The sequence below is a fragment of the Vipera berus genome (genome assembly GCF_964194415.1).
Source record: "Vipera berus genome assembly, chromosome: 11".
In the NCBI taxonomy this organism is placed as follows: Eukaryota; Metazoa; Chordata; class Lepidosauria; order Squamata; family Viperidae; genus Vipera; species Vipera berus.
This window is the reverse complement of record NC_138214.1, coordinates 11535146-11560559: the sequence shown is the minus strand read 5'-3', so window position 1 is coordinate 11560559 and position 25414 is coordinate 11535146. Positions and strand designations below refer to the sequence as shown.

Here is a 25414-nt window from a genome sequence, read left to right as displayed (position 1 = left end):
ATCAGGGCTCCTTAGGGCATCTTGTAACTCTGTGAATGGTGCTAGTGGCCTGCTGATGCTGGCTTCTCCTAGTACTTCAGGCCTTTGATTACTCACCTTCTGGCCTATTGGCATTCTTTCATGACTTCAGCTTTTCTCTCATAATACCACTGCACTTGAATCTCTCTGGCTGGCAGTCCTGTTCCTTCTCCTAACTGGTAGCGGTTCACAATTAACTTCTCAAAACCCTCCTTTTCCCTATTTCATGATTGCTGCGGGCTCTGAATTAGGAAAGTTCAATCAGAAATCTTTTTTTTAAGGATTTAATAGGAATCACACATTTTTAACAATTTTTTTTCCATTTTGTCTGTTACTTTGGGCTTAATCATGGCCATGAGGACATTGTACCAGCTTCCTATTCCCGAAATCTATAACAAAAGCTGCACATCTTCTGTTCACCTAGCTGTTTTCTGTTATAACAATGTGCGATTTCATAATAAATTTTTCTACTTTTACACTCAAAATAATCATTGTTATTTTTAATTGCTACTTTCGTTTCAGGTAGGGCAATCACCAGCTTTTTAATGCCTAGGAATCCTCTTTATGCTTTGAACATTTTCTTTATCTTCAATAACTTCCCATAGGTAACTGAGGTTGTAAAAGCCAACACAAAAGGGGACCATTGAAAACTAAAGGGAATTTATCAGTATGTTTTTGGGTTTTACAGTACAGAAATAAATGCCTTTACAAAAAACTTTTTTGGGGAAAAAACCCTCCTTCCAAATCAATTCAAGGATTGATTCAACCTAAAGGCAACACATACATTTGCAGGATATCTGAATTATGTGTTTAAAAGGAGATGGAACAGCTCTGAGTAAGTTCACTTTATTGTTGTATTCATCAAAATAATATTGGTATCCAAAGCCACGTCAAAAGCTAGTTAAGATTTCATTTGGTCTTTCACCCTGGCGTTCTAAATGAGTCAAAATCTTTCTATCTGGTAGGAGAGATTTCAAGTAAGTTAAGTGTTTAATTGTGTGCCCACCCACCTACTACAAGGTGGTGGTTCACCTTTTGTGTTCTGCTATCAGAGAAAGGTGTTACTGCCTTGTCCTCATAGTAAACCTTGTACAAAAAGCTGATACAGCGGACGCTATTTTTTTTACAAGTCCCCTGTCTTTCATAGGGAGTTCAATTTCTTTGACAAACAAAATTCCTGTTTTATTTAAACCTTTTTTTAAAAAAAAAATGCTTTAAGCACTGCACACCTATGTAAAGCAACATCTTCAAATCGTCACTACGTTTTTTGCCACTCTGTCCACAGCTGCGACCTTAAGGAATTTCTTAACTTCTTCATTTTCAGTCGCTTCATACAGCATCTCAAAGTCCTAAAACAAATACAAAAGGGAGATGTTAAATCAGGAGGGAAAGTCACATTCAGCTGGAGGTCACTTTTCTTCAGAATGCTGTTACTGCTGAACCTGAATCTGATTCTTCTGGATTCAAATAGCCATAAAGGTAAAGGTTCCCCCGCACATGCGTGCTAGTTGTTTCTGACTCTAGGGGCCGGTGCTCATCTCCGTTTCAAAGCCGAAGAGCCAGCGCTTGTCCGAGGATGTCTTCGTGGTCATGTGGCCGGCATGACTAGACGCGAAAGGCGCACAGAACGCTGTTACCTTCCCACCGGAGTGGTCCCTATTTTTCTACTTGCATTTTTTTACGTGCTTTCGAACTGCTAGGTTGGCAGAAGCTGGGACGAGTAACAGGCGCTCACTCTGTTACGCGGCACTCGGGATTCGACCCGCCAAACTGCCGACCATCTGATCAACAAGCTCAGCGTCCTAACCCACTGAGCCACCGCGTCCCTCTTCAAAATAGCCATACCATTCCTAAAATTACTGGATTATGCCAATCGCTCGCTGACTATACACATCACATTAAACCATGATTTGTTAAGAAGATTCACAGAACATGCTAAGCTGAACGAAACTATATTATAGGTTACCATCTAGTCTGAGAACTCTAATCAGCCTTTATTTGCTGATTTGGATAGTTGGAAGGAGAAAGCAGAAAAGAAAGCCGTAGGGTGGGACAAACTTTTTTCCCCCTAAGATGGTAAAAATATGATTTCCACTACATACAACAAACAAGAATATGTTCCAATCAAAAACCAACAACAGCTATCCTTTCTGTTGGGATAGCTTGTTGTTGTTGTTAGCTGCGAAGTCATGTCCGACCCATCGCAACCCCATGGACAACCTTCCTCCAGGCCTTCCTGTCCTCTACCATCTTCTGGAGTCCATTTAAGCTCACGCCTGCTGCTTCAGTGACTCCATCCAGCCACCTCATTCTCTGTCGTCCCCTTCTTCTCTTGCCCTCAACCTTTCCCAACATTAAGCTTACCCTTCTGCAAATCTGATTGGTAGGTCAGCCCTAAAAATGGGAACATTGGTTCTTTTGTGCCCTTTGGATTACTAAATAACAGCTCATTAATGTAATGTAGTTCACACGCTGTACTTTCCCTATCCTTCCGCTCCCACCCCCTTTCCGCCCCCCCCACCTTTTCCCATTTGAAAATGATAGTCAATATGTAACCTGTGCTGGGGCCGATTCCTGATGTTTGAAGAAACAAGCTGGAGATGGTGCCAATGAGGGGAGGGGAAAAAAAAAGCAAGAAGGGAAGGAAGTGAATAAATTCCAGGATTTTCCTTTTGGAGTGGGCGGGGGGGGGGAAGGGAAGGGTAAGACATTATATTCACACCCCAAAATACATTTTGAATAACTTTTGTTCACCTTCAGTTGGTGCCGTCCAACTTGTTTTCCGGCCATTATAATCGAATCCATAATTTGGTTGCCTCCCCACCGTCTGGTTTTTCTTACCCCGCAATACTCGTCTCCGTTAAAAATCTGGGGTGGGACTGCGTCAGCTTTGCCAACTTTGTCCCTCATCTCTTGCAGCACAGTTTCACTGAGGGAGACATCCACCAACTGGTACTTCATGCGGTTTCCATCCAGAATACGAAGAACCTCAGACTGCCTTTGCTTCACCTAGATAGATACCGACAGATTTGGTGAAGAGAGATGGTAGAGATTTTGGGGCGTCACAGATTGGAGAGCCTCTCTTTACACACTTCAAATCCAGGGGCCATCATGGGATTGCCCCAGTTCTCTGCTTAGGACTGCGGGTTTTAGTTAGAAGTGCTCGAAGCTAACTTTGTATTAAAAAGATTTAGTTCAAAAATGGGTGACTTTCGCTTGGGGCTAAAGATGCAGCTTCCTCAGGGTTCATGCCCACTTTTGAGCACAAAGTCCTTAATTACAGGTTCCTTCCCTCCACTCAAATTCCCCATCGCCCCTATTATGTTAGTAATTTTGCATTTCCCTCCTTCCTGCCCTCTGCCAAGGTATAAAAGGTAAAGGTTCCCCCGCACATGCGTGCTAGTCGTTTCCGACTCTAGGGGCCGGTGCTCATCTCTGTTTCAAAGCCGAAGAGCCAGCGCTTGTCCGAGGACGTCTCTGTGGTCATGTGGCCGGCATGACTAGACGCCAAAGGCGCACGGAACGCTGTTACCTTCCCACCGTAGTGGTCCCTATTTTTCTACTTGCATTTTTACGTGCTTTCGAACTGCTAGGTTGGCAGAAGCTGGGACGAGTAACACGTGCTCACTCTGCTACGCGGCACTCGGGATTCGACCCGCCAAACTGCCGACCACCTGATCGACAAGCTCAGTGTCCTAGCCCACTGAGTCACTTGTTTAAATCACAATGGATTCTGATGATGTTTATCTATTTAGGGTAATGAAACATCTGCAAGAAAACAAGCTCAGAGAGCACCAAGGACCCCTCACAATGGATTCGTTTTTAAGTTAAAGGTTTGACAGCAGGGTGGAGAACAAGGGTGCATCTGTTAACAAAGCCACATATAGGTTACAATTCCCAGCATGTTTCCTTAAGTAAATTTGAACTTATAAATTTCTTATGGATCGTTATGCTACAGGAACAAAAAAGAATCCAGACAAGTAATTAGTATTTTTTAAACTTGTGCAGAAATGTCTTTTAAAAAGTCTGCCCACCCCTGTATACTACTACTGCCAGCTGCAGATTTTGATATTTTAGTCTTGGCACAGCTTTCTTGTAGTAGTATTTCTACAGATTTTTCTGAAGCTAATTTTAGTCTTGAGCCCTATTTTGTGCGTTTCCATTTTTAAGAGTGGCAGTGTTTGAATGTTAAAAAAATGTGCCTTGAACAGTATTAGGAATTATTTTTGCTTCTAGCAGATGGAAGATGGTGCAGAATTATAGAATAAGATGTTTTTTATATTAAAAAAACATAGCCCAGCTTGCACTTGTTTAAATCCGTAACCTGCCTAGTCTTTAAGAACTGAGGTGGCAGGTGAAATGCGTCAGATAGATAGATACACAGGCATTCTTGAATTGTCAATCCAAGTTCCAACAGAAGAGAATATTCGTGGCTGAGGTTTGAACATTGTGGAGTTCTTGGTGCTCTCCAAGTTTGGTGGTTTCCTTAAAAACATTTCAATATCCAACTAGGTAACATCATCAGTGCTAGAAGGGAGTGGGGTTTGCTCTCTTATATACAGTCTCTCCTAGCATTGATGTAGCCTGCCCCATTTCGGTGGGTTTACACAGGAGAAGATTCCAATGAGGATTAATATTTCAGAAGAGCATATTTGTAATCTCCGAGTTGAATTGTGGGGCCCTTGGTGCTCTCTGAGGTTGGTTGTTTTCTTGCAGACATTTCGCTACCCAACTAGGTAACACCATCAGTGCTAGGAGGAAGTGGGGTCTGCTCTCTGTCAATCAAGGCTTGAGAATGAAGTCAGGCCTGGCAAAGCATCGTGGATGAAGTAGATCTGCCTCATCCCCATTCTCAGCAGCTCCAAAGAATACGGTGAAGCTTCCGTGGTCAGTTTCTGAACGTTTCGCTACCAGGCTAGGTAACATCTTCAGCGGGGTTTAGGGGCTGTTTTTCTTCATGAATAAACCTTCACTCTGTCCTACATCCGAGCTACAGATATTCGCCACTATTGCAAAGCTTCAAAAAGGCCCAGAGGGAAGGACCTGGAGCCCCTGTTCTTCAGGCACCCCTGCAGACGCAGGTTTGTGCCTTTCAGAACGCTTACTCAATCTTGATCTCATCGCAAGCCTTTCATTGATATTTTGAGCTCAAAATAGCCTGCCTGGGGGAATCACGTTCCCCGACTGCTTGCATCTCATCAGAGCAGGGATCTTCAAGCTTGGCAACTTTAAGACTGGTGGACTTCAACTCCCAGAATTCCTCAGCCAGCTGGGCTGGCTGAGGAATTCTGGGAGTTGAAGTCCACCAGTCTTAAAGTTGCCAAGTTTGAAGACCCCCTGCATCAGAGGATGCCCTGAATGAGCCTTTCTCAGCCTAGTGCCAGAGCTGATGGCAGTTGTGGTCTTTGGAAGGGGGTTAGGGGTCATACTTCAACACCCAGTGAGGGTGTTGGGTTGGCTGGGGGAGATGGGAGTTGGGATCCCAGAGTCTATGGAAGAGCATTGTGGCAGGTATTTCCAAGACACACACAGGATGCTAGGGTGGCTGGGAGCAATGGGAGCTGTGATCCAAGAGTCTCTGGAAGGGTCCTGGAGCTTGTACTGAGACACACAAGGGATGCTAGGGTGGCTGGGAGCGATGGGAGCTGTGATCCAAGAGTCTCTGGAAGGGTCCTGGAGTTTGTAGTTCCAAGACACCCAAGGGATGCTTGGTTGGCAGGGAGTGATGGGAGGTGTGATCCCAGAGTCTGGAGAAAAGGCGGCGGTTGTGGCTGCAACACAGAGCGCGCGATGGGAGTTGGGATCCCAGAATGTCGGGAGGGGCTTGTAGTTCTGAGAGCAGCGCTGGGTTTGGCTGGGCATAATGGGAACTGTGATCCGACGGGCACCGGGCGGGCCTTGCTGTTCCAAGGCAGGCGTAAGGCGCTGAGGATGACTGGATTTGTGGCCCCCACGTCTCTTGGAGGGAGAGGGGACCTGCAATCCCAACCACCAGGAAGGTTCTGGGGATGATGAGCTCTGCAGTGTCCGCACCCCGGGAGGGCGACGGGTTGCAGAAGGGCTCGGGGCGGCTCGCCCTCCCGAGCAGCTCGGCTCGTCAGGGTCTCTCGGTCGCGAGAGCCGCCCCTCACCTCCCTGGAGCCCGTCACGCTGGTGTAATACACCCGAATGGCGGCCATGCTCCCGCGGGGGCCCGCCGTTGCTACGGGAACGCAACCACCAGCAAGGCTGGCGCGTTCGGAATGGTCACTCGCGCTGCCACTCAACGAACAGCCCTCCCCCCACTCCCCGCCGGGCCTCTCTTTTCCCTTGCTTATTGCTCTTCTGCGCCCCTTGCGGGCCGGCGGGGAATTGCGGCGATCGGGCAAGACCGTCAGCCGGAAATGAGGCTTTTTTTCTTTCTTCCTTTGTCGACCTTTAGGATGGGGTTGTGTTGCGATAGCTGCGCAACCCGGCCAGCCAGAAGGGAATGATGGGAGCTGGAGTCCAGCCCCGAGACTGGCTGGGAGTTCTGGGCAATGCAGGAGGGTGCAGAAGATCTGGGGATTCAGGGGCCGGGAGTCAAGACGTGTCTTTGTGTTTGTCATCTTGATCGCCTGTTCTGTCTTCTGAAGGATCTCTAGGAAGATCCTTCTGCCTCCAGCGGTTGTGGGTGCCCCATCACTGCAGGTGATTAGACAGCCACTTCTCTGGAATGCCATAGGGCACAGGTAGGCAACCTCGGCTCTTTTATGACTCATGGACTTCAACTCCCAGAATTCCTGAGTCAGCTGACTCAGGAATTCTGGGAGTTGAAGTCCATGAGTCATAAAAGAGCCGAGGTTGCCTACCCCTGCCATAGGGCAGGGGTCTTCAAACTCAGCCCTTTTATGACTCATGGACTTCAACTCCCAGAATTCCTCAGCGAGTGTGCCTGGCTGAGGAATTCTGGGAGTTGAAGTCCATGAGTCATAAAAGGGCCGAGTTTGAAGACCCCTGCCATAGGGTCTCCTGCTTGAGGAGGGGTTGGACTAGACAACCTCCAAGGTCCCTTCCAGCTCTGTATTCTGTATGAATGTATGCAAGAGTGATTCAGAGAGCATTTGCTCTACCTAATGCACTCTTGTTTAATCCTTCGCTACCAGATTTTGGTCTGCATAACAACTCTCTAGTTGAAGTTGGAGTCATCCTTTCATGGAATCTTACTGCTGAGTTGAAATCGTGCCTGTTTCAAAGGAACGTTGCCTCCAGAAGTTGTGGGTGCTTCATCACTGGAGGTTTTTTTAAAAAGAGATTGGACAGCCGTTTGTCTGGAATGCCATAGGGCAGGGGTCAGCAGCCTGAAACAGTGAAAGAGCCACTCGGAACCGGTTCCCTCACAAAAGGAAAAACTGGGAGCCGCAAAAAATGTGTGCACATGCGCGTACATGCGCACATGTGCAGAACAGGGTTTGACTGAAGAGTGGAGCCAAGGCGAGATATGCACCTACCCTGCATATTTGAATTGATTGGTTGAACTTTTTTAGTCCCACTTTTTTTTTTTTGGACTGCACATGGCAGAGGACTGGGAGCCGTAGGAGACGGCTGAAAGAGCCGCATGCGGCTCCGGAGCCGCGGGTTGCAGACCTGTGCCATAGGGGCTCCTGCTTGAGGAGGGGTTGGACTAGAATACCTTCGAAGTCCCTTCCAATTCTGTTATTCTTCTTTCATTTTATGGTCATGACAGCCCTGGGAACTCAAGGGAGAGACTCAAAAAATCTGGTTCACAAATAACACTGACCTCTAAGATGGTTTGCTTCTGGGCTGGGAGTCACCCATGAAATCCACCCAGAATGAGGTAGAATTATGTAGGAACCACTGTGGCTTGGTTAAGCTATTATAACTTGATTAAATTGTGCCTCAACAAGGTGTGTCAACCAGGTCAGATACTGACCCTGAACACCCTTGCCGGTTGAGCTCCGGACGGCCCCCGACCTTCGCTCCTTCCGGCGCGATCTAAAAACGTATCTATTTGAGCAGTCTGACCTGGTCTGATGGGTTAGGGTTGGGGTTTTAAATACGTTTTAATTATTGTTTTAACCTTGGGCATTTATTTAATCGCTTTTAACTTTTGTATCCTGTTTTGTATTTATTGCCCTGTACACCGCCCTGAGTCCTTCGGGAGAAGGGCGGTATAAAAATATAATAAATAAATAAATAAATAATAAATCTTACACTTACATGAAGTACTGGTACACAAATAGTGCTGCTTTACTTGGAGTCTTTTTGCATGTCCAGAAGAAATGAATGAACTTACCCTTGGAGATAACTGAAACTTTCCTAGCTATGTGTCCAAAGAAAATTCTTTCCAATTGCTGTGTTTCTTTACCAGAAAAAAATACCTGTAACTCTAGGAAACCATGATTTGTTACAGTAAACCTGGTACTGAACCATGAGCTATAACTAAGGTGCTATATTCTACAGGTAAAACCACTTGGAATACTGCATCCAGTTTTAATCAACATAATATAAAAATATGTTGAGACTAGAACCGGTGTCAAACTGCCGGGCCCGCAGGCTGGATGTGTCATGACAAAACCGCGCCCACCCCATTGCCGGCAATGGAAAGAAAGTTGTGATACGTCGTGACACGTCACGTGACCTTGTGAGTTTGACACCCCTGCAGGCAGGACAAGAAGTAACAGATGGAAGCTTATCAAGGAAAGATCAAGGAAAAATATCCTGATGGTAAGAATAATTAATCAGTGGAACGGCTTGCCTTCAGAAGTTGTGGCAAGTTCTCCGACACTGGAGATTTTTAAGAAGAGATTGGACAACCATTTGTCTGAAATGGTATAGGTTCTCCTGCCTGAGACAGGGGGTTTGACTAGAAGACCTTGAAGGTCCCTTCCAGCTCTATTCTGATTGACTGACCTCCTAAGTCCCTGCCAACTCTATTATTCTGCTAACTCGTGTCATGAGAATAATTCAGGTGAGAAATAGAATGTGCCAAGCGAAAGATCTGCAAGAAATGTGGAAATTCATCCTGATGGTCTATCTATATTTTCCTTCTCCATCCTCCACCACACATTATAATAATTCCAAGATTCAGCCTGTTCTGTGCCTCCTATAGAAAAGACCTCTGCCTAGGAACAATTTACATTTTCACTTTCATAATTTAAGTCGTTCTTCCTCTTTCCAAAGCAGTTCTGCAAAACCTACCAGTCACGAGAGAACAGCGCTATCTGCCTCGTTACGCAATATAGATTTTAAAAGTCAGATCCTTTTTTGGATTGACTGTCGCAGGAGGGGTGACCACAGAGGGTTTTTTTCCCCCTCACTGGGAGTGACTTGGTGTTAAATGCATGAACATTGCAGAATCCCAGAGATTAAACCATGACTTGTTGAGAGTACCACATCTGGGCAATCTTTGAAAAAAAAGAACCATCCTTGTCTCTGTTTTGTGGCTGTTTTCCTATTTGATCCCACCCAGCATGTAACCAGCAGAGGTATGTTCTTTGCAAACACTGGAAGATTAACTTTATATATATATATATATATATATATATATATACTTTTAAATATATTAAGGCTACATTCCAGGGCATTTGTTGTAAGCCTCTCAGAATTGCTCACTAGTGAGTAGTGCAGCATATACATTTAATAAACATACAAAGAAACAAAAGTGTAATGGGGAATATGTTTCACTGAAGGGACCACCTTGGGATGGCTGAAAACTATGACATTTTGAGATCCAATTGCTTAATGTAGTTCGTGGTAAGATTTGCAAGCATCGGTGACATTTTGGAATGAACGTCTTAACAATCTTTTTTAAAAAAATATTATTTGCAATGCAATATATACCAGCAGTATCACATGGATGCAAAAAAGGGTCGATGACAAACGTAAATCTAAGCTTATCTGAAAATCATACCCCTACTAAGCCAATTAATATTCCTACTGTCATACCTTGTTGGATTATATTATTTTAATATTGTACAAAATCTACCTCTGTAGCCTGCCTCCTCCTGTTTACCTGTTCTTTTATCCTGAGAGGTCTCTTTGCCATCAGACAATACTGTAGAATTTCCTGTAATGTTTTAGCGATGACCTACAGTATACGCAGTGGCTCAGTGGGTTAGGACGCTGAGCTTGTCGATCAGAAGGTCAGCAGTTTGGCGGGTCGAATCCCGAGTGCTGCGTAGCAGAGTGAGCGCCTGTTACTCGTCCCAGCTTCTGCCAACCTAGCAGTTCGAAAGCACGTAAAAATGCAAGTAGAAAAATAGGGACCACTACGGTGGGAAGGTAACAGCGTTCCGTGCGCCTTTGGCGTCTAGTCATGCCGGCCACATGACCACGGAGACATCCTCGGACAAGCGCTGGCTCTTCGGCTTTGAAACGGAGATGAGCACCGGCCCCTAGAGTCGGAAACGACTAGCACGCATGTGCGGGGGAACCTTTACCTTTACCTTACAGTATGGCTTTATCACTTGGACAACGGGTAAATTCAGGACAGATTATATAGAGAACCTGCCTGACCTACACAGTGTAATAGAAGATATTTGGTACTCATCTTGAATCAAAATGAGGAAATTTTCACACTACTGGTTCCCTCCCTCTGGACTACGGTATTCTTCCTTCCAGGTTTAGTCTGGCCCTATCCTGATGATGTTTCTGAAGCTGACCAAAAATAATCCTCTTCAAGAGATCCTTCCAACTTGGTTTTTATGGCAGCTAAATGTTTATTTATAGATCCTAATAGTTTTAGAGAAAAAAATAATGTTATAGATGTTTTTATACTTTAATTAAGAGGGTTTTTTCCTTTTAATTTTATTTTAAGCCACCTAGGATGGCAAGAGTAGGCTGTCTATAAAATTGGGCATGGCAAAATATTTCATTGCAGTTGTTTAACTTGCAGGACTTTGCACCACCTGGGGGTGGGGGGTCCTTCAAATCTGATTTCAGAACAGGGCACCAAGTGGAGAAACCTTTGACCAGGGTTGAGAAACACGTAGGTTTACCACTGTTACAGACACGGGACATGGTTTGGGTGAGGCTCATATGCTCAAGCACCATTTTCTGTTAACCTTTTTCATTTTTGAGAAATGAGAATGGCAACAAATTAGCTGTGAGAGTTAATAATAATAATAATAAATAATTAATAATAGTAATTTAATAATAATAATAATAATAATAATAAATAATAATAATAATAATAATTTGTTAATTGTATATGCTGCCCCTCAGAGCAATTCTGAATGGACACATTTGGCCTGCTTGCATAAATACTTGAAGGAAAATTATTAAAGCAAAGAAGAAAACGGTGGGGTCCTTAGTGGTCTCTGAAGTTGGTTGTTTTCTTACAGATTGTTCCTTACCAAACTAGCTAACATCATTAATGCTGGGAAGGGAGTGGGATTTGCTCTCTTTTTATATACAAATATCTTTCCCTGGCCAGGTTGGTGGGATTGTTCTTGGCAATTCCTTGATCAGGCTGTTTATTGTTTGTTTGTTTGTTTGAGTGAGTAGCTACTTGATCGAAGTATTGTTTACTTCATGTTTGTAGGTCTAGCATTAATCTGTCCTTATCTGGGTGCTGATTGTTGGTGGGAAAGCGTCTTGGTCTTTTTGCTTCCTTTTTTTTTTTGACAGTGCAAACCACTAATATATAAAAAGAGAGCGTATCCCCACTTTCTTCTAGCACTGATGATGCTATCTAGTTTGGAAATGAAACGCCTGCAAGAAAACAAGCTGAGAGAGCACAAGGACCCCCAGAGTTCAAACTCTTCTTTTCTAAAGAAAAAAACCCTGTAATTTGCCTGGCATATATTTGGTGACAAAAGAAATGAATGTACAACTTTCTAATTTCTTTTAAAAGAAGACGAAAGATGTATATGTGCAGTAGGAGCACAGCTTAGGAAAATGAATCGGAGGCTAAACATCACACACATTGCACCAACATGACTTCCTTAATCAGCTTTCTTTAGCAAGCTGCAGTCAGATGGGTGTCTTTGTGATTGACTAATAATAAGTAAAATACAACCTACAAATCATAACTTGGACTCACAGAATGCATTGAGCTAAAGCAAAGCAAACACCTTTGTAAGAGTTTTCACCCATCTAGCTAAGCAAATTGTGACCCAATTTGTGAACAAATCCTTCATGCATAGGGTGTACCGTGTGGTGTGAATCCAACCATTATGATCTGCAAATCATAGTTCATGGCTTAGAATGTATGATCTCAGACAATTATGAACTAGGAGTCAATATCCACAGGCCAATCCCTTTTCATTTGCTTGCTTAGCTACAAACCATGTTTGTGGAGCAACTGAGTACCGTAGGTGTGTAGTGTTTTTTCTGGATGACTTAGATTAACATCCTAGTTCTTTAATGTACCTTCTTACCTTCTTGGTGTTTTGTAATGCCTTGCCAAATTAATGGGATTATAGAATATATTTTGCTTAGTATGAGGGCAGTGCAGAAAGGAAGAGCAACAATTTAAGCACTGTAAGAGACGCTTTCCAGAGGTTTTAGATTATAAATACCAGAATTGCTACATATTGACCATGCTGATGTGGGAATTCTGGAATCCAATAAACCAGGAAGATCTCAGTTTGAAGAAGGCTGAGGATATGTTGGTGTTATATTAACCAAGGAGCAAATCTGAATGAATTAAACACCAGAATGTGTTTTCTCTTTCCTTCTCTAAATAACTTCTCCGTGTATTGTTTTTTTAAAGGCATTTGCTCTGCGCAGTCTTTTCAAAGAATCATATTCTGACCAACCATGCTAGCAGAAAGCTTCTTATCTGTCTTTGCCTATAAAGGTGAGCCTTTTGACTCTCGACAAGGCCAGGTGCTGAAACCTGTTGGGCAGGAAACTTGGCAAAGCCAGTTTGCAAATGTGGATGATAACGAACAGTACTTTATAGAATCCGATCAGGCAGCAGCTGAGAAGATGGCGGAGATTGATGGTGGTAATATGGATCTAAAAGGTCATCAACAGATGCCTGGTCAAGATGTACCAAGAATCAAAACCCACAAAACACCTCTATCCGCCCCTCAGCGCATACCAATTCAAGAGGAGTACTGTGGGAAAGAGCTGGATCTGTACCAATCTTGGTCAAGCCAAAGCCTTTATCAGAATTATCCTGATCTGCATATCGGAGGAGATCACATCGCTGACCATACACGTGATTCAGATCGCACCATGGACCAGACTTACAACAAATTGCCTGGACCTGTGCTCTTGTCCACCGATATCCCTTCAGATACTCCCTTTCCATTACAGAAACCCAGGGGGCTAAAGTTGGGGCACGGGGATGACGTTGGGGAGAGCAGCATGGTTCCCCATAAGGAGCCCCTTACTAACTCGTTGCTGAACAAACACATGGAACACGAAATCCAGGAAGTCTATAAACAGTTTTGGGAAGAGAGGTTGACTCACTGCAATTCCATCACCCACTTCCTGATGTCAAACGGCCTGACGAGTAACATCGGTGAGACCCACCACCCAGTGTCTCAGGGACACCAGCAAACGCTCTTGCACAATCTGGCTCGTCTGGGCTTGCACAACACTAGCAGTGGAAACAGCAGTGAATTTAGCACACCAAACTTACAAATCTCCGCCCCGCTTTGCAAGAGAAAATGTCTCTGATGCAATGTGGAGGATGAAAGAAAGCAGCTCCGGGACAGCCTTTGGTTAATACTAGAGTGGTACAAGCTTTGATGGTCGAGATTCACACTCAAAAGATTCTGGAAGGTGATAAGTATACCAGTCAGCAGGGCAACAGCCTATATACAATAAAGGCTTATCATGTATATATAGAAAAAGTCTGAAAACTTCTTGAAATAAACCTAGGCGTTACTAAGCTTATTTTAGGGTTTATGCTGCATTTTTCCCCCTATCAGTGATTTTTAGCTGTTAAGCAAAACATCAGACCAACAGAATAACAAAAGTTGGAAGGGACCTTGGAGGTCATCTAGTCCCACCCCCTGCTCAAGCAGGAAACCCTATACTATTTCAGACAAATGGTTGTCCAATCGCTTCTTAAAAACCTCCAGTGTTGGAGCACTCACAACTTTTGGAGGCAAGTCATTTCACTAATTAATTGTTTAACTGTCAGGAAATTTCTCGTTAGTTCTAGTAGTATTACAGTAAGAATTCTAGAGTAGTAGTAACAGTAATGGTAGAAAAATAGACTTAGGAACTATTTTTGACCCTGGCTTAATTCTAAAGGTGCGCAGCCTTAAGAGGCTATAGGACACTTGTGGCAAGAGACCTATTGGCTTTTGGGAACTGTAATTGTGTGAGGTTTGGGCTATAACCTTATCTGATTCCATCCCCTCATTTTATTTTGACATTTCAGTAATGTTGTCCTATAAAGTTCATATATTTCTCCAGATCAGCTTTATTTTTACTTTATATATGCTATGGAAAAAATAATTAGGAATACATTCTGGGGAAAGTGAAATGCATTTGGAGAAAGTTGTGAAGGATTCTAGTGGAAATCGTGGAATTCTTCATTGCAAGATATTTATGAAACCATAAGGCAAATGTAAAGGTTCCCCCGCACATGCGTGCTAGTCGTTTCCGACTCTAGGGGCCGGTGCTCATCTCCGTTTCAAAGCCGAAGAGCCAGCGCTTGTCCGAGGACGTCTCTGTGGTCATGTGGCTGGCATGACTAGACGCCAAAGGCGCAGGGAACGCTGTTACCTTCCCACCGTAGTGGTCCCTATTTTTCTACTTGCATTTTTTACGGGCTTTCGAACTGCTAGGTTGGCAGAAGCTGGGACGAGTAACAGGCGCTCACTCTGTTACGCGGCACTCAGGATTTGACCCACCAAACTGCCGACCTTCTGATTGACAAGCTCAGGGTCCTAACCCACTGAGCCACCGTGTCCCTTTATGAAACCATAACATGATATAAAAACTTGTGACATTAATTTTCCGATTAAAAAAAGATAGGGGAATGGAAACAAACTGGATCTCTGCTTTGTGATATGTCAGTTTCTAACCACTTAAGATAATTTATTGCTGATCCATTTTTTTTTCTGAAATGGAAATATGACTCAGGAGATTATACAATTATAATGGAAAGTTCTTAGACACTAACAAAACATTTTTTAGACTCTTTAATGAAGGGATCCATAGTAATCTCTGGGGGGCATCAAGATACCTGGCAAAGTCCTGCCAAACTTGGTTGTTTTCTTGCAAACGTTTCATTACCCAAACTAACTTACATGATCAGTGCTGGAGCACCAGCGCTGATGATGTTATCTAGTTTGGTAATGAAACGTCTGTGACAAAACAACCAAGCTCAGAGAACACCAAGGACCCCACAGTCCTTTGCCGCCTTCTTCTTCTTCTTCTTCTTCTTCTTCTTCTTCTTCTTCTTCTTCTTCTTCTTCTTCTTCTTCTTCTTCTTCTTCTTCTTCTTCTTCTTCTTCTTCTTCTTCTTCTTCTTCTTCTTCTTCTTCTTCTTCTTCTCCTCCTCCTCCTCCTCCTCCTCCTCCTCCTCCTCCTCCTCCTCCTCCTTCTTCTCCTTCTCCTCCTCCTCCTCCTCCTCCTCCTCCTCCTCCTCCTCCTCCTCCTCCTCCTCCTCCTCCTCCTCCTCTTAACCCCATTCCTTTCTAGCACTGATGATGTTACCTAGTTTGGTAATGAAACATCTGTGACAAAACAACCAAGGTCAGAGAACACCAAGGACCCCACAGTCCTTTGCTGCCACCTCCTCCTCCTCCTCTTAACCCCATTCCTTTCTAACGCTGATGATGTTACCTAGTTTGGTAACGAAACGTCTGCGACAAAACAACCAAGCTCAGAGAGCACTAAGGACCTCTGAAACTCTGCAGACTTAGACGGCAAATAATTATGCTCTTAACTGTACCAGGTCTTCTCCGTACTCAGCTTTTCCCAGTTTTCTGCCAGATGTAGGGGAGTTCACTTGCTGTAATTGTTAGAATTTTTAGAAGTTTAAAATATACCACAAAATGGAGATGGAAGCAGTTAAGAGAAAGACAGATACCTTTCAGCTGCGTGAGGATCTCGGATGCTGACAAATGTCTCTCCATTTATCAAAACAGGAAACTGGATGCCTTTTTTCATTGCCAATATTATTATGCTAGCCATAATAATATTAATTCATAGCGTGCTGGTACCACAATATAAAACACCACATCAGTGGGAGAAGTATGCTTTCCCTTTGGCTGTATCTCTTCCCTATTTAGAAACTCTTTTATTCTGTTAAAAACCTGGGGAGAAGGAAGGCATGCATAAAATACAGTGAGTAAATAATCTAGATGGTTCGTAGATTTTTGTTTTTAAAGTAACGATATTCCCTTTAAGAGCCTCCAGCATGTTTGGTCTTTATTAAAACAACAACAACAATGTGACTGCAGTAGAATAGCTGAGATTGTAGGGTGGAGGAAGATTGAAGATCTCATTTTATGTCCCCTGAAACCCTCTGGGTCTTTATGCTTTGGTCTCTCCTCCTACGCCAGGTGACACTTTGATAACAGAATAACAGAGTTGGAAGGGACCTTCCCAGATCTAGTCCAACCTGCTGCTCAGGGAGGAGACCCTATACCCATTCTGAATGAAAAGGTGTCCAATCTCTTCTTGAAAACCTCCAGTGATGAAGCACCCCAACTTCTGGAGGCAACGTCTGTTCCACTGGTTAATTGTCCTCACTGTCAAGAAGTTTCTCCTTAGTTCTAGGTTGCTTCTCTCCTTGATTAGTTTCCATCCATCACTTCTTGTCCTGCCTTCAGGAGCTTTGGAGAATAGCTTGACTCCCTCTTCTTTGGGGCAGCCCCTGAGATACTGGAACCTTACCTGGCATCTGTCCCTAAGCTTGTGAATGGATGAGATGAGAGGGCTTTCAAATGCTCCACTCCCTTTGTAGCAATTCAAAGGTTTGATTTGAACAAGTGAGATAATTTCCACGATACAGACTGCTGACGCTTAGACGCATGGGAGCCCATGGCCATCTCTTTGAAAGATAAGGCAATCTCACGGAAGGTGAAACAAAATGAAACTTTATTGAAGAAATATATCAAAAGCCTGTGTTAATTTGAAACAACGTTCATTTCTCAAAGGGGGGCAGTTACAGAGGGAAAGAAAAGGAAATACGCACATACACACAAATATATTTCTCTAAGCAAAACACAAGATGGGGCTGTTCTGTTACTATCTGCCTCCAAAAGTTGCAAGTGAAATTTTGTTTGCTGCTCCACGTTTCCAAATGGAGAGAGGCTCAAATGATTAGTGATGGAACGATGGGATGGAAAGAAGTCTTTGTGGAAAAAAAACAACAACCCTAACCCTTGAAGTTCTACCTTGTTCCTTAATTTCTAAAGACAAATAAAAGAATCTTACCCTTATTATCCCACACAGCAAATAGAAATCAACATCTGGATGGTCCTGCTCCAGACAGTTTTCCTTATTTTCTACCAAAGTCAAAGCAAAAATATTTTATCTGTGCTTCTTGGATTGCTGCAGCTCCTTGGAGATGCCAATATTTTTTGCAGAGGCTGGTTGGATGATGAAAAATCCCTGTTTCTTTTTCTGCCTCTTTCTCCATTTTGTCAAGAATTCTGCTCTTGTTTTAAAATAAAGGGGCTTCTCTTTCTCCCTCCCTCCCTCCCTCCCTCCCTCCCTCTCTCTTTCCCTCCCTCTCTCCTTCCCTCCCTCCCTCCCTCTCTCTTCCCTCCCTCTCTCCCTCCCTCTCTCTTCCCTCCCTCTCTCCCTCCCTCCCTCCCTCTCTCTTTCCCTCCCTCTCTCCTTCCCTCCCTCCCTCCCTCCCTCTCTCTTTCCCTCCCTCTCTCCCTCCCTCCCTCCCTCCCTCTCTCTTTCCCTCCCTCCCTCTCTCTTTCCCTCCCTCCCTCCCTCCCTCTCTCCCTCCCTCCCTCCCTCTCTCTTTCCCTCCCTCTCCCTCCCTCCCTCCCTCCCTCCCTCCCTCCCTCCCTCCCTCCCTCTCTCTTTCCCTCCCTCCCTCTCTCCCTCTCTCCCTCCCTCCCTCCCTCTCTCTTTCCCTCCCTCCCTCTTTCTTTCCCTCCCTCCCTCCCTCCCTCCCTCCCTCTCTCCCTCCCTCCCTCCCTCCCTCCCTCCCTCTCTCTTTCCCTCCCTCTCCCTCCCTCCCTCCCTCCCTCCCTCTCTCTTTCCCTCCCTCCCTCTCTCCCTCCCTCCCTCCCTCCCTCCCTCTCTCTTTCCCTCCCTCTCTCCTTCCCTCCCTCCCTCCCTCCCTCCCTCCCTCCCTCTCTCTCTGGAAAGAGTTGGAATAATTTATATGTGGCAAAGAACATCTCTTCCTTGTGTTTTGCTACAGAGCCAGTCTGGCACTACCCTACATTCATAACACGTTCTTCATTTTCCTTCACACTATAAATTCAAAGTGACTTGAAAAAAAGAAAAAGAAAAAAAAAGAAAAAAAGAAACGACGACAACAACAACAAAAAACCCAAGTTAACCAAACACAACGGATAAACAAACAATGCCGATTGTTCGGAACAGATGTTTCATTCATTCCAAGTGCTTCTAACCCATGTATTTCTCCCCAGAGCGGTGTTTACAGAGTAATAAATGCAGCACGAGACAGTTGGGTGTGGTGGTTCAAGGCAGCAAGTTAGAAACCAGGAGACACCGAGTTCTAGTCCTGCCCCAACCTGGGTAAGTCACTCAGCCCTAGGAAGAAGGCAAGACCAAATTTCTTTCAAAAAAAAAAAAAACCTTACCAAGAAAACTGTAGGGACTTGTCCAGGCAGTCACCAAGCCCCCCCACCCCACCTCCTCTCCCCGAGACAGAATAGAGTTAAACTTAAATAAAAGCAGAGCACGGAAACTTTAATTCACATTAAAAGTAAAATGGATTTTTTTTAAAAAAAATGTAGTTGTTTGCAGCTTGGAACAGACCTGCAAAAAGACCTGTTTGTTTGTTTTCTTTCCCCCCAGGAACAGCCTGGTAAAACAGACCTGGCCTCAAATCTGTATGGTGATTTTTTTTGGCGGCAGGGGGGGGGAAGCATTGTTTAAGGAAGCATTATGGGATGGAATGAAGTTGGGAAGAATGGTCTCCCGGTGGATGGAGATCAATGCATGGACCTTTAAGAAGAGACTGGACAGCACTTGTCTGAAATGGTCTCCTGCTTGAGCAGAGGGCTGGACTAGAAGACCTCCAAGGTCCCTTCCAGCTCTGTTACAGTATTCAGTTAAGATGATGGTGCCTGGGTAAAATATCCGTGTGCCTCTGAGTCAATCTTGACAATCTCCTGGCAATCACATGAGGAAGTCCCTGCAGTTTTCTTGGCAAAACTTTGGAAATGGTTTGCCACGCCTAACGCAAGACTCAAAGTTAATAATAACAATAACAATAATAGTAATAAGTTGGAAGGGACCTTGGAGGTCATCTAGTCCAACCCCCTGCTCAGGCAGGAAACCTTATACCATTATGGTCCTCCAGCTTGTAGCCTAACCCTTCAAACTGGTTCCCTTCTCACGTTAGTTCTCCCCCATCTCACATGATTTTTTCTTTTGCCTGTCAAAAAGAAAACAACAGTAATTTTTTTTATTAAACCAGTAACACTTTGCCAGTACCCCAAAACAAACAAACAAAAAAAAAAACAGCTATCTGATTCTGAGATCCATTCCTTTCATACTAAAACAAGCTCAGAACTGATCTTCTCTAAGGAGAGAGAGAATTCCATATTTTTGGCATCAACATCTCCTTTACTGTCTGGGCTGGCTGTGAGCCCTTCTCAACGTGATAAGCCCTTCGGTTAGGCCAGGGGTAGGCAACCTCGGCTCTTTTATGACTCGTGGACTTCAACTCCCAGAATTCCTGAGCCAGCTTGGCTGGCTCAGGAATTCTGGGAGTTGAAGTCCACGAGTCATAAAAGAGCCGAGGTTGCCTACCCCTGGGTTAGGCAAACTGAGTTGTTTCGAAAGACACGTACTTTCTCCTTCCCTCTTCCCAAGGGTTAAAAATGTGGCCAATCCTTTTTGGTGACCTGCCTGGAGTGTCTCCCAATTTCAGCCACGGGCTTGTGGAAAATCACCGACATATTTTTCCCATCCTTTGGAGGCTGTGAACACACCAACAACTGTAGCAAGAACTCTAGAGAAGGTCTCCCAACTTTTTCAAAAGAGAGAGAGAGAGAAAAAAACCTTAATTCGCTCCAGGAAGGTAACTAAATACCCTACCGCTATCCATGTGTGTGGGATGAACTCATTCATTTTGTGTGCTCTTTTCTTTCTCTCTCCCAATAGCTGCTGTTTCCAGCAGTGGGGTCCCACCGGGAGCTGAAAGAGATTGAGTAGAGAGAAAAGCTCAATAGAATCTTTTCTCCTCTCCTTCACGTCTGGGGGGTTCAGAGGCTAATCTGCTTTTCCAAACGGATTTGCCACACTCCTATTATTTTGATCCTTTGGTCCTGTTGTGAAGAGCTTGTTAGTGTTGCATGGATGGCTGTGAACACGAGAGGGCAGTGCGGAATGCAGACTCACAAAAATGCCTTTTGCGGTATGCTTTCAGAGAGGTCTTGGAAGGGGACTTGCAGGTCCTCCACTCCGATCTTCTGCCCAAGACAGAGTCCTTATACCATCCCAGACAAATAGCTGTCCAATCTTCTCTCGAAGACCTCCAGCGATGGAGCACCCACAACTTCTGGAGGGAAGCTGTTCCACTGGTTAATTGTGCTCACTGTCAGGAATTTCTTCCTTATTTCCAGGCTGGATCTCTTCCACCCGTTGCTTCTTCTCCTGCCCTCTCAGTTGCTTTGGAGACTTAAGTCAAGCCCCTCCACCTCTGTCACTGGCCCTCAAAGTACTGGAAGAAAGCTACCATGTCACCCCAATCCTTCTCTCTATTAGGCTAAAGGTAAAGGTAAAGGTTCCCCCGCACATGCGTGCTAGTCGTTTCCAACTCTAGGGGCTGGTGCTCATTTCTGTTTCAAAGCCGAAGAGCCAGCGCTTGTCTGAGGATGTCTCCGTGGTCATGTGGCTGGCATGACTAGATGCCAAAGGCGCACGGAACGCTGTTACCTTCCCACCGGAGTGGTCCCTATTTTTCTACTTGCATTTTTACGTGCTTTCAAACTGCTAGGTTGGCAGAAGCTGGGACGAGTAACAGGCGCTCACTCTGCTACGCGGCACTCAGGATTCGACCCGCCAAACTGCCGACCTTCTGATCGACAAGCTCAGCGTCCTAACCCACTGAGCCACTGCGTCTCCTCTGTTAGGCTACACATACCTAGTTCTCACTCACAAGAATGCTCCTTGTGTCCTTGCCACAGAATGACAGACGTGTCCATTTGCGGGGACATCAAATCCAGAGACAGGAGGGATTCCCGTATTTCCCCCCCCCCTTAGTTTTAAAGGGACAAAAATTTAACAAGAAGCTTTTTTAGGTATTTATTTAGGTTTCCTGCTGCTAGTTCTACACCACTGCAGTTCATCTAGAGCACGGCTGTCCAACCTTGGCAACTTTAAGACCTGTGGCCTTCAACTCCCAGAATCCCCCAGCCAGGCCACAAGTCTTAAAAGTTGCCAAGGCTGGACATCCCTGATCTAGAATCTTTCGATTTGGACCTATGAGAAAAGGAATTGTTTAAATAAATAACCCCCTTGGAAAATGCATGGTCATGTGACAGCTACAAATTCACTCAGTATCGCCAGGAAATGAATGTCAGGGTGGGTTTGCTGACCCCCACCCCACCCCCCACTGGAGCTCGCTTTTTAAAACGGCTTCCTAGGAACCAGCCAGATGGAAGCCAAGTGCTGATTTGCATACATAATCATATTTATGTTAAACAGACCGATTGAGCACAAGCGTGTTGGTAAACAAGGCTGACAAACAGCAATCTGGTTAAAATTACATCGAGCGGTATAGCGTATTTGCATTTTATGGAGGGGACGTAAAACATCCGGGGCGATAATGAGGCAGCCTTGGTCTCACAAGGTTTGTTGGGTCAAGGGATCTGCTGACCCGTTGGGCAGGCTGGGGAAGATGGGAGTTTGGAATTAAAGGCCTCTGAAAGTGTCCATAGTTCAGTTATGGCATCAGTGAGCAAATGAAGAGAAAACAGCTTTAAGGAAAAGGTAATGCCATTTAGGTTATTCTTTAAAATACACTTCCTTTCCTTATTTCCCCCAAATCTAGTATGCATCACTAGTTTTGGGATATATCATCATCCTTTTTTTTTAAACCCCCCCCCCCGGCTTTTCTGTATTTATTTGAACTATAACAACTATGATACGATGAAGTGTATTCACAATATTTATTTTTATTTATTTTATATCCCACTTCATTATTTTTATAAATAACTGTGAAGATACTTAATGCTCCTTCTCCGTCCTGTTTTTTCCCCACAAAAACGACAACCTTGTGAGGTGGGTTGGGCTGAGAGAAAGTGACTGGCCAAATCTTAGACTATCAGCCTAAGGCAGGACTAGAACTCACCGTCTCCTGATAATTGGCCCAAATCATTCCTACGGCAGGATTAGAACTCACCAGGAGATGGTGAGTCCTAGTCCTGCCTTAGGCGTGATTTGGGCCAATCATCAGGAGATGGTGAGTGGTCCAAAGTCACCCAATCAGCTTTCATACCCAAGGCAAGACTAGAATTCACAGTCTCCTGGTGATTGGCCCAAATCATGCCTAAGGCTGGACTAGAACTTATGGCCTCCTTTTTTTCTAGCCTAGTGCTTTAACTGCTAGACCAGGGGTCGGCAACCTCGGCTCTTTTATGACTCAAGGACTTCAACTCCCAGAATTCCTGAGCTAGCATGGCTGGCTCAGGAATTCTGGGAGTTGAAGTCCATGAGTCATAAAAGAGCCAAGGTTGCCTACCCCTGTGCTAGACCAAGCTGGCTGTCCTACTATACAGCCTATATAATATAGAGCACAATGTTTAAATCAGTGGCATTTGAAGAAAATAAAAATTGATCCATTAAGCGTTAATATGGAAGTAGCTCAATTCTTTAACTTATTATTAAATCTAGTTGGTACACCATCTATTGTTCCATCTTCTCAGCTATAATACAATATGTTATTTAAATACAATGATATTTACATAATATATTTACGATTCTTAATATTTAGGTGCCTTAGAGTATTAAGTATAGGTAAGCAGAGGAAATGGATACTCTATCAATATAAGTTAGAATTTTGGATATTGAGGTTATAAGCATTGTGATTATTTGACTTTCTTCAAAGTTAAATGTAACTTTGGAAATGAAATGAAAAAATGAAGGAAAAGCTTTCATGAAGGTATTTATTGGAAACAAAAATCTGGTCTTGAGCTAAGTTGGTTGATATTAAAATCTTCATCATGTTATTATTTGGTATGTATGGTGTATATATATATGGATGTATGTGGTTTTATACACATTAAGAAAGAAAAACCAGGTGAATAAAACAGGTTGAACAAATATGAACTAACTATATTGGTCAATAAGCAAACAGAAAAAAATATCATTTTTTTAATGTTAATTTATATCAGGCTGCTGTTTACAGCATTTCTTGTTTGTTTACAGCATATCTGCTCTATGTCGTTGGTGTCTCTCGTGGACCAAATGGCTATTGATTACATTATTATTATTATTTCTTTTTTCTTCTTTTTTTAAAGAATATTACACCACCTTTCTCACTGTGTCTTTCTCTCTCTTGTTATATGCATGTAATGTCATTGATTTAACAAGGATCAGGATGAAAATGCATTGCTAGAGGAGATAAATATTGATTCTTGGATTTCAGCATTGGTTATATCCGTCTGAAATGCCTTTGTTTAACAAAAGCATTTTGTAGCGAGAAAGCAGAAAGGGTGAGAGGTCTGAAGTTTCTTTCAGAAGCTCTCTTAGTGTGCACTTTTTTTTTTAAATCTCACCTCTCTGCATTAGGCTAATGGCGTAGCTGGTTTACTTCCTTCATCTGTCTTTCAGAAAGAACCTAATCTGTTATCTCCCTATAAACCTGATGTGTATGAGAAAGAGGCCTCTCACCAAATGTGTGTGTTATTGATAGTAAAAGGGTGAAGTAAGAAGGAAGGAAGGAAGGAAGGAAGGAAGGAAGGAAGGAAGGAAGAAAGAAAGAAAGAAAGAAAGAAAGAAAGAAAGAAAGAAAGAAAGAAAGAAAGAAAGAAAGAAAGAAAGAAGAAAGAAAGAAAGAAGGAAAGAAAGTTTCTTTGGAACAACTTGCATCCAGAAGTTGTCAATGCTCCAACAGTAGAAGTTTTTAAGAAGAGATTGGACAACCATTTGTCTGGAATGGCATAGGGTTTCCTGCCTGAGCAGGGGGTTGGACTAGAAGACCCCCAAGGTCCCTTCCAACTCTGCTATTCTATTCTATTCTATTCTATTCTATTCTATTCTATTCTATTCTATTCTATTCTGTTCTGTTCTGTTCTGTTCTGTTCTGTTCTGTTCTGTTCTGTTCTGTTCTGTTCTGTTCTGTTCTGTTCTATTTTATTCTGGAAGGAAGGAAGGAAGGAAGGAAGGAAGGAAGGAAGGAAGGAAGGAAGGAAGGAAGGAAGGATTTCTATAATACAACATTCTTGGTCATACAGATTGATGGCATGGATATAGGTTTCATTCTTCCTTCCTTTTAGGGGAGGGCAGATAAATCAATCTTCTAAGAGGTGAACAAAATCAAATTTTATTTTTTTTAAAAAACCCTCTAAAAGGTATGATATAGGACACGCCATGAGATGGTGGTGGGTCCCTATAATTAGAGAGCTAGCTCAGAATCCCTGATCCAAATTAGAGTTTGAGAGCCCTGGAAGAGAATATTAATGCATCAGCTCATTATTAGGAATGTGATTCCTGTGTTCTAAAATGACAACGTCCAGGTTCTCAACACTGATGAGCCCTAGTTATGTTTTGGCTTCAAGTGTTGTTCAAAGACAGCCAATTGTACTTTGCTAAAACACAGTGTAGCACTAGGCCCTGAGTCAGAGTTCACGTAAACAATCCTTAATCCAGGATGGAAATAGATAGGATGTTTCCTCTATGTCTTATAAGCCGATATTTATGCACCACGGAGATGCTTGAATAGATGTCAAGAGGATTAAGTCCAGTGGTGGGATTCAAATAGGTGAGCAGCCGGTTCTCTGCATGGATGCCACTTCCGGAAGTCCATTCTGGGTCTGGGCAGCAAAAGATTAGCTACCAGTTCTGCCAAAGTGGTGCGAACCGGCTGAATCCCACCACTGATTAAGTCCATTTCCTCTGAGCCATGCTGAAATTGGACCATCCAATGTCAGGAAAAAAAAAGTGGGGGGAGCAGAGTGATCTGAGGACACACTATTTTGGGGCTACAACCTGGTGCATGATCCAAAATACGGGGATGATTTCTGAGCTGCAGCAGCTAGCAAATCTCTGGTTACGGAGAGTAAGAGGGTTAACTCTGGCGACTGATTGACATTGGGAAGTCTGCTTCTGCTTA

General features: G+C 43.8%; 2 protein-coding genes across 2 annotated transcripts; one reads left to right on the top strand and one right to left on the bottom strand.

The window, feature by feature from the left end:
• Positions 1-1265: 1265 nt before the first annotated feature.
• On the bottom strand, positions 1266-6197 carry LOC308673054 (SH3 domain-binding glutamic acid-rich-like protein 3; the record flags this gene model as incomplete). The annotated part of the gene is made up of 3 exons (XM_081336435.1): positions 1266-1367; positions 2860-3027; positions 6150-6197. 3 exons carry the CDS (start codon positions 6195-6197, stop codon positions 1266-1268), a joined length of 318 nt encoding a protein of 105 aa, XP_081192561.1.
• A 3179-nt stretch (positions 6198-9376) lies between these two features.
• On the top strand, positions 9377-13901 carry LOC308673018 (TLR adapter interacting with SLC15A4 on the lysosome-like). Its single transcript, XM_081336385.1, has 2 exons — positions 9377-9485; positions 12716-13901. Exon 2 carries the CDS (start codon positions 12763-12765, stop codon positions 13630-13632), a length of 870 nt encoding a protein of 289 aa, XP_081192511.1. The 5' UTR covers positions 9377-9485; positions 12716-12762; the 3' UTR covers positions 13633-13901.
• Positions 13902-25414: the final 11513 nt, after the last annotated feature.